At 46.9% G+C, this 15695-nt stretch overlaps 1 protein-coding gene across 1 annotated transcript in view; it reads left to right on the top strand.

Annotated features, from left to right (window-relative positions):
- The window catches only part of SLC25A48 (solute carrier family 25 member 48), a 42763-nt gene extending 28212 nt beyond the window's left edge, over positions 1-14551 (top strand). The window contains exons 5-7 of the mRNA XM_088475036.1: positions 335-592; positions 7168-7301; positions 14014-14551. Of these exons, the coding sequence (XP_088331162.1) occupies positions 335-592; positions 7168-7301; positions 14014-14130 (509 nt within the window). The 3' untranslated portion in view covers positions 14131-14551. The remainder of the gene's footprint in view (positions 1-334; positions 593-7167; positions 7302-14013) is intronic.
- The last annotated feature ends 1144 nt before the right edge of the window (positions 14552-15695 follow it).

Here is a 15695-nt window from a genome sequence, read left to right as displayed (position 1 = left end):
AATAGTACATTGTATGCTGTAATAGTGCATTGTATGCTGTAATAGTGCATTATATGCTGTAATAGTGCATTGTATGCTGTAATAGTGCATTATATACTGTAATAGTACATTGTATGCTGTAATAGTACATTGTATGCTGTAATAGTACAGTGTATGCTGTAATAGTACATTGTATGCTGTAATAGTACAGTGTATGCTGTAATAGTACAGTGTATGCTGTAATAGTACAGTGTATGCTGTAATAGTACAGTGTATGCTGTAATAGTGCATTGTATGCTGTAATAGTGCATTGTGTATTTGTTACCTTTTCAAAATGTTTTTATTTTTTTTACAGAAGGCATGTCGCAGAATAAGGGGACATCGCTAATTCATGACAAAACAAGCTACAGAGGTCCAATACACTGTGTAAATTGCATACTAAGGAAAGAAGGTATTATGGGGATGTATCGTGGAGCTGGTGCAATGCTTCTGAGAGACATTCCCGGTTACTGCCTGTATTTCATTCCATACACCTATTTATGTGAATGGATGACCCTAGACCATCACACAACACCCAGCGCTATTTCTGTGTGGCTGTCGGGTGGCATTGCAGGTACAGTATGCAACAACCGCAATGGGACTTTCCTGCAAGACGTTTGCTGCGTCATTCTCCTAAAGATCAGACAGCATGCAGTATTGACAAGAAATGCATCTTAAAAATTATGGGGTATATTTATTAAAGCAATCTGGTGGGAAATCCCCTGAAAAGAGTTGTTTTTGGGGAGGGGCAGATGGATATCGGCAAAAAGTATCACCGGGGTTTAAGAAAGGGGGGGACTGAAGTAGATATCCGAGATATCTGCTGCGGTCCCCATGTTTTTATTTGCAAAAGCAGCGCCCCCGTAGGTTTCTATGGGGGCTGCTAAACTGTCAAATTTACCAAGCTCTGGAATACAGGGCATTCTGGAACTAACTAATGCCGTCTTTAGATGGCGCTAGCCGTTATAGTCTATGGGCTGCATATAGCAACATTTTCCTGTAGAAGGGTCCGTAGCAGGGGTGTGTTTATAATGGGTGCAAGGTGTGCGGTGCACACGGGCCCCTGAACCCATCCTTTTTATTTTTCCCATACATACCTTTTCTGAAGTCCCACGGAGTACTGCTTCTCAAAACACCGAAAATGCCCGCCGTGACCATTTTCCTGGAGTCATGCGCAGTAGGAAATCACTGGGAAAATTGCTGCCGTGCCATTTTCTCAGTGACCTGCGCATGCGCAGTAGACTCCTGGCACAGACCAGTGCTCGGAGTCTACTGCTGCAGTCAGTTTGCTGACAGCAGCAGGGAGAGAGGAGGGGGCCCCCGGACGGGGAATGAACACGGGCCCCCTCCTCTCTTAATACACCCCTGGTCCGTAGGCAGTCTCTGCATGCACAGTGGCCTGGCCGGTGATGGATCTCGGAAGTAAAGTGATCACATCGCAGGGATGGGCTCCAATCGGAGCCTTTGTCCCTGGATATGGTTATTGGTACATTTGAGCGATACTTAATTTCTTACTGCCATGATAATATGCGATAAGAAATTATTCTTATCGGAACCAGTTTCTGGTCAGTGGTAAATAGGCCCCAAGGTGAGTACCTGGACTGTAGAGGCAGCAGGGGGAGACATGGGGGTAAATTTACTAAGATGGTAGTTCTATTAAGAAGTTATGTTGCCCATAGCAACCAATCAGATTCCAGGTATTATCTTCTAGAAGGTGCTAGATAAATGAGAAGTAGAATCTGATTGATTGCTATGGGCAACATCACTTCTTAAATAGAACTCCCATCTTAGTAAATTTACCCCATGAAGTTCTTCTTTATTACTGCAGAATCACGTAGGTCAGCAGAACCTTTCTGTTCCTTCACAAGACACAGTATTTAATGAACATTATAGAGGAGATTTATAGAACCTTCTAAAGAGGACAAGTGGTGGTGTTGCCCATAGCAACCAATTAAATTCTAGCTATCATAGAATGTACTAGAGAAATGACAGCCAGAGTGTGATTGGTTACTAAGACCACTTCTCAACTTATCCTCTTGAGAGAGTTTGATCAATCTCCCTCTGGGCTTAATTCTGAGTCGGACGCAATGCCGGTATTCACACAAATGGTCGATAGTTTCAAACTGCTCATGCTTCTAAATTGCTAAAAAGGTGCACAGCACATGCGTTCCATGGTTTGAGCGTACAGAGTTGCCATAGCAATTGAGATGCATGGTATCCATGGCCGTAACTACTATAGGTGCAAGGGGTGCAACTGCTATGGGGCCCAGAGCTGAGGGAGGCCCATCTTCCTTGTCAAAGTTACACGTGTTCTACACATTTTTCACCATTGGGTGGTACAAAGGGGCAATTTTGCTATGGTGCCTTCAAATACCTAGTTACGCCCCTGGGAGGTGACTATTCAGATGGAGATGCACCGTCTTATGGGCGCGTTATGGAAGTGTCGATGACATGTCGGAGAACTGATTGGAAACTCAAGCTGGGTACAAACCATATGACAGTGCGACAGAGCAATGTTTTGCGAGCGATGTAACGATACATTGTGTGTGTAGTACACACTGCACGGTCCTGCGTACGACAGCGCGATGTGACTTACATGCTGCACATAACAGCACCGCGTCATTCTTTGTATCTTACCATCTTCTCTGCATAACAACATATGGGACGATGTAATGAACGACTGCCGGAAATGACGGATCGTGTGTACACACTATACGATATGTACGATATATATTTTTCCGATCCGTGTTGGAACAATATATCATATAGTGTGTGTACCCAGCTTCAGATGCTTAACACTTAAGCTAGTTACACATTAGCCGTTGTGTACCCAGCGCGATATGTCGGGTCTGACGGGACGCAGTATGCAGCAAATGCATACACACTTGCCAATGCCGGGTCTGACGGGGGAGGGGAGGGACGCGCCATGCTGCATTTTGCAGCATGACAACGTTAACGACATCCCCCATCAGCCATGCAGTAGGGCCGACGCCCGATGACGCTAACGACCTGAGGGAATGCGCATATCATGGGTACACACCCGCGGGATGGGACGACATAGCGTCTAGTCACAGTGTGTACCCACCTTATCATTCGAGGCCATACTCTAGGGTGGGTCTTTTTCAAGTTTTGGATGGTTGCATCTAAAGACGCACCTAGCGGGATTGCAGTATCTGAAGACGCACAAAGTGGACATCTTAGTCCTTGCACATTCAGACGTTTCCGTGTACAACAGGGAAGGGCTAATATTTAGCATAAAGCTGCAAAACGCAACTGCGGCAAAAGATACGGATGGATGCCGCTGCATTCGACTCAGAAACAGCCCTTCCGTGTCTTATATAATGGTTAAAGATTTCTGTATGCTGAACATTTCCAGTGTACGTATACAGATTCTGCATTTAAATATTTGTATGTACATTTTATATGCAACACATACTGTGTATAGCATCCTTGTTTTGGACCTACAGTATATTATAAGGAGTCTCCTATTTATACAAAAATTGCACCTCACCTTGAGCTCTAAGCTGCTGCTAATGATGTCAATGTTACTATTATTTTATGCAATCAGGAATGATTTGATTTAGTATTTATTTTCTTGTCCCCTACATCATACCTTCAACCCCTGTTCCCCTTTCTCCTCCACCCTTTTTGTTATGAATATTGTGTTAATTATCCTATTTTGTGTGACATTCTGAATATGAAAGTGAAAACAATCACACTGCACGTTGTTTCTATATACTGCACACCCACTTTATAGCCAAATGAGTTTTTGTGCTGAAATATGCATGGACCTCTGGGGTTGGATACGGGATCCTGATATTGTCGGCGGTCAGAATCCCAGCAGCGTAATCCCTATGGTGGAAATCCCAACACATGCAGGGAAGTATTCAGAGCCGTAACTAGACTTTTTGGTGCCCTGTGCCAGAAAGAGCATTGGCGCCCCCTCATTTTTCAAAGGGACATAATGCAACCAAAAAAGGGCCATGGCCTCATGGGGAAGGGCCAGGGAAGAGATAGGGGAGGCCAGGAGATGCTGGGGATAAATAGGGACATAATATAGGGCACCTGAGAGAGGGCCATGGCCTAATGGGGAAGGGCCAGGGAAGAGATAGGGGAGGTCAGGAGATGCTGAGGATAAATAGGTACATAATATAGTGAACCTGAGAGAGGACCATGGCCTCATGGGGAAGGGCCAGGGAAGAGATAGGGGAGGCCAGGAGATGCTGGGGATAAATAGGGACATAATATAGTGCACCTGAGAGAGGGCCATGGCCTCATGGGGAAGGGCCAGGGAAGAGATAGGGGAGGTCAGGAGATGCTGAGGATAAATAGGGACATAATATAGTGCACCTGAGAGAGGACCATGGCCTCATGGGGAAGGGCCAGGGAAAAGATAGGGGAGGCCAGGAGATGCTGGGGATAAATAGGGACATAATATAGTGCACCTGAGAGAGGGCCATGGCCTCATGGGGAAGGGCCAGGGAAGAGATAGGAGAGGCCAGGAGATGCTGGGGATGAAGCAAGCAAGCAAGAATGAAGCATACAAGCAAGAATGATAATAAACAGACATTTGACAGGCCCAAACAGCACCCCCTGCCCTGTGGTGCCCTGTGCGATGGCACCAGCCGTACTACCCTAGCTACGGCCCTGTAAGTATTCTAACACCAACCCTAACCCACCTTTCCCATAGCTTAGCACTAACCCTCCCCTCCTTCAGCCTAATCCAACCCCCCCTGCAGCCTTACTCTCCCCTCCTTCCGCCTAAACCCCCCCAGAGCCTAACCCTAACCCTCCCCCTCCTGCAGCCTATCCGTAACCCACCCCTCACGCAGCCTAACCCTAACCCTCCCCCCTGCAGAACAACCCTCCCACCCCACACCCAAACCCTAACCCTCCCCCCGCTGCAGCCTAAGACTTACGATCTCCCCTCGCAGTCTATCCATAACCCTCCCCCTTCTGCAGCCTAACCCTAACCCTCCTTCCCTCACAGCCTAACCCTCCCAAAGCCTAACCCATACCCCCCGCGCAGCCTAACCCTCGCGCAGCCTAACCCTCCCCCTCCCGCAGCCTAACTCTAACCCCCCCCCCCCCCCACAGGCTATTCCTAAACATAACCCTAATAATCACCGTTGGGATTGCAGCCGTTGGAATTCTGGAGACATTCTGACGGCTGGCATTGTGTTCGCTGGGATTCCAACTATATTCGACTGAGCTATAAATAATTTGTGGCATAGTCAAGTTGTCCTAAGAATACCACTAACAATATTATTCACCCAACAAGGAGATGATTTACATTGCAACATTGACGATTGCACTAGCCCTATCTGTACATGACTTCCTGCGTCAGTGCAACTGTGGGCCTGATTCAAACCCACTCGCAAGCGCATAGTGCTCGCAAGTGGGTCGATGGCCGGGCAGTGCGCACGCGCCCCGAAGCCAGCGAGAAATCACTCGCTCCGGGGCTCGCAACAAGACGTTGCGGCTGTCGATGTTGATCGACAGCTCGCCCCGTTTTGTAGGCGGGTCGGGGGGGTGGCTGCACAAATGGAGGAGTTCCCTTAGGAACACCTGCTGTTTGTGGGCGGCCCTACTGACATCACACGTGATGTCAGTAGTGAACTTCCTGCTCTATTAGAGCAGGATGTTCACTGGGGCTTGCGATGGACGAAACCCTACCACAAGGTTCTCGTCGCAAGTCCGCAAGGCCACCAGTCACAATCCCAACAGCAGAATGCCAGCTAGAAATTTATGATAGGCATCGAAATACCGACGCCTATCACAATCCCGATGCCAGAATCCAGGGCGACGCGTGCCCAAATGAGGTAAGTCCGGGGCGCCCTTCCTTTTAGCTGCGGAGGGGAGGGTTAGGTTTAGGGCAATTAGCGGGGTTAGCGTTAGGTTTTGGAGGGGGGGTGGTTAGGGTTAGGCACCCCTAGGGGGGAGGGTTAGGGTTAGGCACCCCCAGGGAAAGGTTAGAGTTAGGCACCCCTCCTGGAGGATTAGGTTTATGGAGCGGTAAGGGGGGATAGGGTTAGGCACCCTCGGGGGGAGGTTAGGTTCAGGCACTAGGGGGGAGGTTAGGGTTAGGCACCACTAAGGGAGGGTTAGGCTTGGGAAGGGGAGGTTAGCATACTTACCTGCCTCTGTCGGGATTTTCATCCTGTCGGGCAGCCGCTGTCGTTATTTGAACAGCCGTCGGCATTTCAAACCCATATCATTCTGGCTGCCACCTCCGGGAGGAGGCAGACAGGATGGCACAGTGGGGGGGGGGCGTGACGAGGGGAGGGGCAGAGTGGGGGGAGTGACTACGCAATAGCGTCATTGTGGCCCCACCCTGCTACATAATGCTGAGATTACATAATCCTGATCTAGGACCCGATCATTAATAAAAAATGCCCCATAAACTTAAGTAATGTATATTTTTGATTTGTTTAAATAGAAACAGAAAAATAATTGTTTTCTCTCTATGGGGCCTATTCATCAACACTAAATTAACGTTTTTAAGGCCATTTTCCTTAAATAACGTTATTTTAGTATTCATGAAGTATCTTAACGCAGGAGATATCACTGATATCTCCTGGCTAAGTCCCCCTGCGTTAATTTCCACACTCCCCATACATTAGTTCCGGCGCTCTGGTGCGTCCTCTGGCTCCGGAGGCTGGTCGGATACTGTGTTCTCCCAGCAGAACACAATAAAGATTAGAAAAAAATATATATTTTTTTTTTTCTAATCTGTACTGTGGTGTGTGGGAGACCATGTGACAGACCAGCAGGACGGAGCCGGAGGCTGCTGCGCGGACAGGTAAGTGCGGGGACTGGGAGGTGGTGAGCGGAGGGGGGAGGGGTACACAAAATTACCGCAGCTCTAAGTAGTGCTGTGCATGTGCTGGGTTTACGAATGTAACAGCACATGCGCAGCACGGATTACAGCTGCGGTAAATTAGAGTAGAGAGGGAAAACTATCTATTTCCCGAAAAGCTGTCAGTGACAGCTTTTCGGAATAGATAGTTATGGGGAGGAGGAATGATGAATTCCTCCTGTAATTAGGTAGAACTCCACGCGAGTTCTAAACCTAATTACCTCCATCGAATTTTATGTGTTAATGAATAGGCCCCTGAGTCATTGTGATTATTTGTTTTGTACTTTAAGGAGCTATTTCCTGGGGCACTGCCACGCCGATGGATGTAGTAAAAAGTCGCCTTCAGGCAGACAGTCTGTGTCAGAGGAAATACAAAGGAGTCACAGACTGCATGTCACAAAGCTACAGTAATGAAGGAATCCAGGTAAGAGAAAACTAGGTTTACATGTCCTTTATCCTTTTGGTGTTGGTTTGTTATAGTGTTGTCTACACAAATCAGGTTTGAAATCATTTGTTCTCAGAAAAATATTCAACCCCATGTGATCAGTTGCAAATCTGTGTATATTATTATACCCCTCTAATAAAGCCACTCCCAAGCCCTTCGTGCTGCTCTTTTAAGCCTAATTACTCTTTTTTTCATGCTAAATAGTGTATGAATGGAACACAGTGGGATAAACATTTTAAATAAAGGAAGATATTTTTCAAGCCTTGTAAAAAGCACAAGTAGAAGTGTTTCCCATAGCAACCAGTCATTCTATCTCTCATTTAATAGAAACTACTAGATAAATGAAAGGCAGATGCTGATTGGTTGCTAGGGGCAACACCTCCACTTGTCCTCTTTAGAAGGTTTTATGCTTCTCCCCCTAAATTTGGTGGAAAAATGTAAACATTATTTCAGTTTATCACATAATTCACATTATGAGTACTAGGTCATGAAACTTCAAAGTATTAATCCTCTATACAGATAACCGGTTTTGCATTGTATGGCAAGATCAGGGTAAGGATGCCATCTCCTTGGGTAGATGGGTGCACTGTCACACAGCAGCCAATTGGTAGCACACCAGTCCAGGGTCTTGGTACAAGTATCCGCAGCTAGTTTTATTTTGCAGCATAAACATAAATAAAACATAGAAGAAAAGATAACCTGTCCGACACTAACAAAACAAATTATTCCCTCTCTCAGCGTTGAGGAACCTAATGTCCCTCTCCAAAAACAACAGTATTAGCTCAGTACTTACACCCAGTAATCATATTGTCTCTCAACCGGCCTGCTGCCTGTTCCCCAAGTAGTGAGAGACTGTGACTAGCACCTGACACACCGTATATCAGCCTCTCACAGGTGCTCTAACAATCAATGTTGCCTATTAGCTTCTGTTAAACAGGCTGCAGCCAGGAATCCTGGTGTTATTTGTCGCTGACTGTTGTCTCAGAGTCCATTTCAGATTCTGCTGTGTTCTGTCTCTGTGTACTGGAGGTTGCTAAGCAACCATACTCAAATTGCTTTCTAAACTTCTAAAGAGGAGTTCACATTGCAGCTGAATTCTCAGCTCCTGCAAAACTCATCACTGCTTCTTACCTAGCAGCTGATCAGTCATCACTTCCTGATCACATGGTTTCTACCCAGCAGCTGATTGGCCAGGACCTACATAAATAGGCTCATTGCCATTACTGCCTGGCTGTTGTCAGTTTGTGTGTCCTTGTACTGCCTGTCTTGGAACTCTCTGCTGGTTATTTGCTCCATAGCTGTGAGTCTCCCTGACTCTACCTCACTCTCAGCTTATTAACACCTATACACTACTGGGATCAAGTCCAGATGGCATCTGAGTACCAGTACCAACAGTGTGGTTCTGGGAAAGGCAGCTGTTGTTGGTGAAAAACATTGAGCACCAAAGGTTCTGTATAGGGGTTATCAGCCACTGAGAGTGAGATTCATAACACTAGGGCACACTTAGCTCCCATTTACAACTTTTCCTGTGCTTTTATTACACATGTTTATAGGAAAAATTAATTCCCATTTATATAAAACCAGCAGGTTACCCATTCTTATCACAAACAAAATAAATAATTGTAATTGTCTAAACAGCCTGTGGGGTAGATGTACTAAGATTTGAAAAGTGATAAACTACCAATCACTCAGCTCCTAACTGTCATATTACAGGCTGTGTTTGAAAAATGACAGGAGCTGATTGGTTGGTAGTTTATCACTCTCCAATTGATCACTTTCCAGCGCTTAATACATCTGCCCCAGTGTGAGAAACACAGATTGCTCAAGTTGCTCCTGACCACTTGGATTATCTGCCTCTGAACCCTGTTGATCATGTTTGCAAAGCATAACTTGATTGGTAACTGCAGGCACTTGAACTCAGAGGCAATAATCAATGTGCTTGAAAATTTGCTAATTTTAAATGCAGTATGAAGATGTCTAACTATATTTTTATGTGCAGTATATCACAAATGTGAGACTCATTTTATTTTCACATAGTATTTCAGTTTATGCAGGTGTCGCTATAAAGCCCTTCCCCATGCGTGTGATTGTGCAAGGGCTGAGATGCTCACTGTCAGCGCCTGTATGGAGATGAAATACCGACCAGTGGCCCTGATTCGGAGCCGGACGCTCTTTCAGGGCATTTTTTTTTTATTATTGGAGCCGGCCGCTTGCTAAGCTGTGGGTGACCACCCACAGCTTTTACAAGCAGCCAGGTGATGGTCGCGATAGTCTCGACCATCGCGACCATCGGGCTTGCGACGAGACCCTTGTGGTAGGGTCTCGTCTGCCGCAAACCCCAGGGAGCTTCCAACTCTAATAGAGCCGGAAGCTCACCACTGACATCACTCGTGATGTCAGTAGGGCCGCCCCCATACGGCAGGTGTTCCTTCGAGAACGCCTCCGTTTGCACGGCCACTCCCCCACCCCGCCTACAAAATGGGGCGAGCTGTCAATCAATATCGACAGCCGCCCCGTCTTGTAGTGAGCCCAGGAGCGACGGAGCTGCCGTCGCTCACTGGGGCTCGCGCATGCGCACGCCGGAGCCGGCTCCGGCGTGCAAATGCACAGTGGGGGACCATAGACCCGCTTGGAAGTGCTGTGTGCTCGCGAGCGGGTCTGAATCAGGCCCAGTGTTTGGACTCACTATCAAAACTTACGCCAGCTCTATGGCAGGTGCATTTTCTCAGTACCAGTTTGTCCTCCTATGTGAGCGGATGAGGGTCTGTGTACACAACCAATTTCGCTGACACGCCCACGATACTCCCAAAACACGCCCGTAAGAAGGACCATCTCCGTGCATGCGCTAAGCCACCTCCCTGTCACCGCCTAGAAGTGCCCGGCACTTTTCCAATACATTTTTGTTACCGTGCACCCAAATCGCGCCAACGCCTTAGTGCATACATTCGGTGTGATGCATGCGCTGTAGGAGTTTTTAGGGATTTTTGCACAATGGCAAAAAAAACAACAACTCAACTACATAAACAGCATTGCCTGCGGCTCTGACTCATCGCCCCTTGGGGGAGATGCACGAAGCCCAGAAACGGTATCAGCGCACGTTATGTGCGCTGATACCGCTTCTCCCTGATGTATGATCGGGGGTCTGGGCGGTAAATGACAGGGGCGCATAGCTGTCTCTAGCGGGTAGCGCCGTAGGGGGGAGTTAACGCTCCCCCTCTCCGGCCGATGAAATGTTTATACATCTCATCGGTAGTGCTTCTTGCATCGCCTCGGTAAAGAGGCGAAGCGGGAAGCGTTATAGCGGCACGTTATGTGCCGCTATAATACATCTACCCCAATATGTGTTATGCCCAAAGAACAAAAGTGACCATATGGATGAAAGATCCTTCTCACTGATACAAGGATAAATGGGCCGGAGCTTGAAAGAACAACAGTAAAATGATTGACAATGAAATGGTCGACACCAAATGGTCGACATTCAATAGGTTGACACACAAAAGGTCGACAGGTACAAACGGTTCACACACAAAATGTCGACAGGTTCAAAACGTCCAAAGGAAGAAAATAAAAGAGAAAGGGGTTTCTTCTTCAGTGCACTTAGCCCCCCCCCAAAAAAAACATACAATATTCAATTCAGTGTGTTAATTATTCCAATTAAAACATAACTGTTATTAGTTCATTCTCCTAAAATATGTAGTTATAGCAGCAGCAAAATATTCTATATGAAAAATACAGGGATGTAGTTAGGAAGCCGGCGGTCGAAATGCCGACCGATGGCTTCCCGACTGTGAAATACCGACATGGGACTAATGATAGGCATCGAAATCCCGACACTTATCATCAGCCCCGCGCTGAAATCCCAACGCCCGGCATACCGATCGTAGGTGAGCCGGGCGTCAGGAGCGCTTACCCTCGGAGAGGGGGGGGGGAAGGTTAGCATTAGGGACTCCCTGGGGGACTTATGTTCACTGGGTATGAGAGGATAGGACGCTGGGTATGAGAGGAGAGGACACTGGGTATGAGAGGAGAGGACACTGGGTATGAGAGGAGAGGACACTGGGTATGAGGATAGGACACGGGACAGGACACTGGGTATGAGAGGACAGGACACTGGGTATGAGAGGACAGGACACTAGGTATGAGAGGACAGGACACTGGGTATGAGAGGACAGGACACTGGGTATGAGAGGACAGGACACTGGGTATGAGAGGACAGGACACTGGGTATGAGAGGACAGGACACTGGGTATGAGGGCAGGACACTGGGTATGAGACGACAGGACACTGGGTATGAGACGACAGGACACTGGGTATGAGAGGAGATGACACTGGGTATGAGAGGAGAGGACACTGGGTATGAGAGGGCAGGACACTGGGTATGAGAGGGCAGGACACTGGGTATGAGAGGACAGGACACTGGGTATGAGAGGACAGGACATTGGGTATGAGAGGACAGGACACTGGGTATGAGAGGACAGGACACTGGGTATGAGAGGACAGGACATTGGGTATGAGAGGAGAGGACATTGGGTATGAGAGGAGAGGACATTGGGTATGAGAGGACAGGACACTGGGTATGAGAGGACAGGACATTGGGTATGAGAGGACAGGACACTGGGTATGAGAGGACAGGACATTGGGTTTGAGAGGACAGGACACTGAGTATGAGAGGACAGGACACTGGGTATGAGAGGACAGAGGACACTGGGTATGAGAGGACAGGACATTGGGTGTGAGAGGACAGGACGCTGGGTGTGAGAGGACAGGACACTGGGTGTGAGAGGACAGGACACTGGGTGTGAGAGGACAGGACATCGGGTATGAGAGGACAGGACACTGGGTATGAGAGGACAGGACACTGGGTATGAGGACAGGACACTGGGTATGAGACGACAGGACACTGGGTATGAGACGACAGGACACTGGGTATGAGAGGAGATGACACTGGGTATGAGAGGAGATGACACTGGGTATGAGAGGACAGGACACTGGCTATGAGAGGACAGGACACTGGGTATGAGAGGACAGGACATCGGGTATGAGAGAACAGGACACTGGGTATGAGAGGACAGGACAGTGGGTATGAGAGGACAGCCTTTTTAAGAAGAAAAGATTTTAATCACTATTCCTAACTTTTCACACTACTGTTGTTTCTTTTATATAGAATATTTTGCTGCTACTATAACTACACATTTTAGGAGAATTAACTAATAAAAGTTATGCTTTAATTGGAATAATTAACACACTGAATTGAATATTGTACGTTTTTCTTTTTTTTTTTTTGGGGGGGGGGAGGGGATAGCACTGAAGAAGAAACCCCTTCCTCCTCTTTTCTTTTCTTCCTTTGAACCAGTTTACTTAAAGGGGTATCAGTGGCACACCTGTCCAGAGGCAGGATTTGTTTGAAGAGTAATCTATACTAGAGATATTATTAAATAGAAATATGAATACCCCTAAGACACCACTCATGCTAATAAATGACATTAAGTGGTCAACTGGGGCGGGAATTCAACGTTGTCTTTTCAGGTACAAAAGGTTGCAAGGTAAAAAAAAAATGTTGACATGAGAATGGTCGGCATAAAAATGGTCGATATTGTGGTGGATTTTTTATTTTTAGGGTTAGGTTTAGGCACTAGGAGGGACAGTTAGGGTTAGTCATTGAGCCCGACGGTTAGGTTTAGGCACCAAGGGGAGGGTTGAGTTTATGGTTATAGTGAAGATTAGAATTAGAAAAAATATATATATGTCGACCATTTTCATGTCGACTGTTTGACCTGTCAACATGTTGTACCTGTCGACCTATATCCATGTCTACCTTTTGTGTGTCAACCTTTTTTTGAACCTGTCGACCTTGTGTGTCAATCTTTTATACCCGTCAACCTTTTGTCCCTGTCGACCTATTGACTGTCAACAATTTGGTGTTGACCTATACACTGTCAACCTTTTTATTGACGATTTATTGAACCATGCCCGGATAAGAGTTACTGTATAATATAGATTGTTCATGCTTGTTGCTTCTGGGCATTGCCAAACCCTCCCAAGTGATGGCTGCAGATCACATTTACACAGGAACTGGAGACAAGTATTCACCAAACAACAATTCTATCAAAACATTAATTCCTGTAACCGATTGTTTCTGTCATTATATTCATAGGGCCTGATTCAGAGGCGGACACAGTGTCAAAACCGCATGCAAGCGGACAATGTTGTCAGTCTGCCCATGCGTCCTCACTGCGCCGGGAGACGCAGAACGATTTTGGACGCGGAGAGAGACATTTTCAGTGTGTGTTTCTGGGAGGTAACAAGTGGGTTGCTAGCCAGACGCGGGCATGGCGCCGTCAGCGGCTGCGTCTTTTGCCGCAGTTGCGCTGACATCGGCGGTCATGTTCAGATGGGCATTCTGCGCCTCCATAGGGCTGGTGCCATCTCCGATGGTGCGACCGCTGTGCAGCCAATGGTGCGTGTTAATGCACACAGCGGCAGATTAGTGCCGCAGACGGTGGGCGTCTCTGTAGGAATCCCATCGGCTGCGGCATTAGCATAAAGATGCAGGCGGTCTGCGGAAAAAAACACAGACACCTTGTGAGTCAGACCCATATTGATGAACATTTTGATTTGGAGCTTATTTACTGTACATATGCGAATAATCAATTTAAGAATGACCTCTACATGTAAATGTTATCTTTCACAGGTATTTTTTAGGGGAATCACAGTAAACACCATACGAGGATTCCCCATGAGTGCCGCTATGTTTTTGACCTATGAACTTTCATTAAAAGCCCTGAAGACCAAGGAGGCATCGGATTAGGAGAAACCCAGACGCAAGGATATAATACAACAAAGAGATCTGAGTATTTGTTTCCTGAAGACACATTTCTAATAAAACCTGTTTATTTATTAAAGAGTTCAGCTGACTGAAATGTCATTGATAAAGTTGGGGGAAAGTTTTTCCACAGAACTGAGAGAAGTGCTAGACTACATGACTGTCATAAGTAGTTACAAAAATTAGTATCTGCGTTGTTGAATTATTATAACATCAAAGATACCTGGTAAAAGGCTTCCTCCCACAGAGTACAAAGGTATTCAAAAAGGAAGGAAAGTCTTTGAGCGTCTGCGTCATGTACATGAGGTCAAGATTTTAATCAAGCTTCTGTCATCGGATGTCAAACATGTACTGTTATTTTTCCATTGCATTGTATATTACCCAAGTAAAGAACAGGCTTCTGAAACACGTGGGTTGATTCTATTACGTATCTCTAATTTCGGTAAACCTGGGATAATCAAACACCTTGCATTCTCACATCGCTGCTGAATTTGCTTCAACTATGGGCTACTTACCTGTTTGCATTGTCCAGTTGCTAATTTGCGCCATGCTGTGTGATATCATACTGTATGTAACGGGTCGGTGCAAGGCTTTTAGTTGCCCTAGGCAAAGCTGCACAATACTGCCCCTGCTCCCTCGATTACCTCCCCCCAGACCCTCACTTCCACATGAACGTGCATCAAGACCCAGCTCTGATGTGGCCAGCTTCAGCGGCGCTTGGAGATGACATCATCTCCAAGCGTCCACTGCAATGACGGAAGTACCGGATTACTGCAGACCCGGCTCCGGTATGAACGGTTGCGGTGCCACGGTGTAAAAGGGGTCTGTCCCGGGTCTGATCCAGGTTGGAAACGTGTTCCAAATTCCAGGTCAGATCTGGGACTTTGGTGTAAAAGGGGTATAATATCCAGAAAAATAAACCTATGGTAGATAAGACTGAAGACCATATAAGGCCTTATGTAATAGCCGGTGAGATACAGGCACAGCCTCAATTTTGGCAAGTCTGCCCGTATTTTAAAGCGGCAATAATTTAGCAGGCAAAACTAACCATTAGGCTATTACATAAGGCCCATAATGTTCATGTATGTCGCTGATGCCAGGAGCGTATCTATAATGGGTGCAGGCTGTGCGGTCCAGGGGGGCCCGCACCGCACACCCTGCACCCATATTATCTAAAACTTACCTCTCCGAGGTCCTGCGTCGGGTCTCTCAGCGCTGCTGAAAATGCCCGCTGTGGCCATCTTTCCTGCATTCTGCACATGTCCTGTGAGGAAATTGGCGGGAAAATAGCGGCCGATCGGCGCATATGCAGTAGACTCTGGGCACACTCTGACAGCCGCCGGGGTGAGAGGAGGGGGCCCGTGAATGGGGGATGCATACGGTTCCCCTCCTCTCTAAAGACACCGCTGGCTGATGCCTAGATAAATAGAAAATGGGAACTAACGCAGGCCCTTGCAAAACAAATATAAACACCCACTTGAAGACAACTGTATGACAGAAACATATAATTATAATATTGTGATAGATCTAGTTGGATCAAGTATTTATAA

The sequence above is a fragment of the Taudactylus pleione genome, unplaced genomic scaffold (assembly GCF_031769625.1).
Source record: "Taudactylus pleione unplaced genomic scaffold, aTauple2 ptg000161l, whole genome shotgun sequence".
Classification (NCBI taxonomy): domain Eukaryota; kingdom Metazoa; phylum Chordata; class Amphibia; order Anura; family Myobatrachidae; genus Taudactylus; species Taudactylus pleione.
Note: the sequence above shows the minus strand (reverse complement) of the source record. Positions and strands in the feature narration are given on the sequence as shown.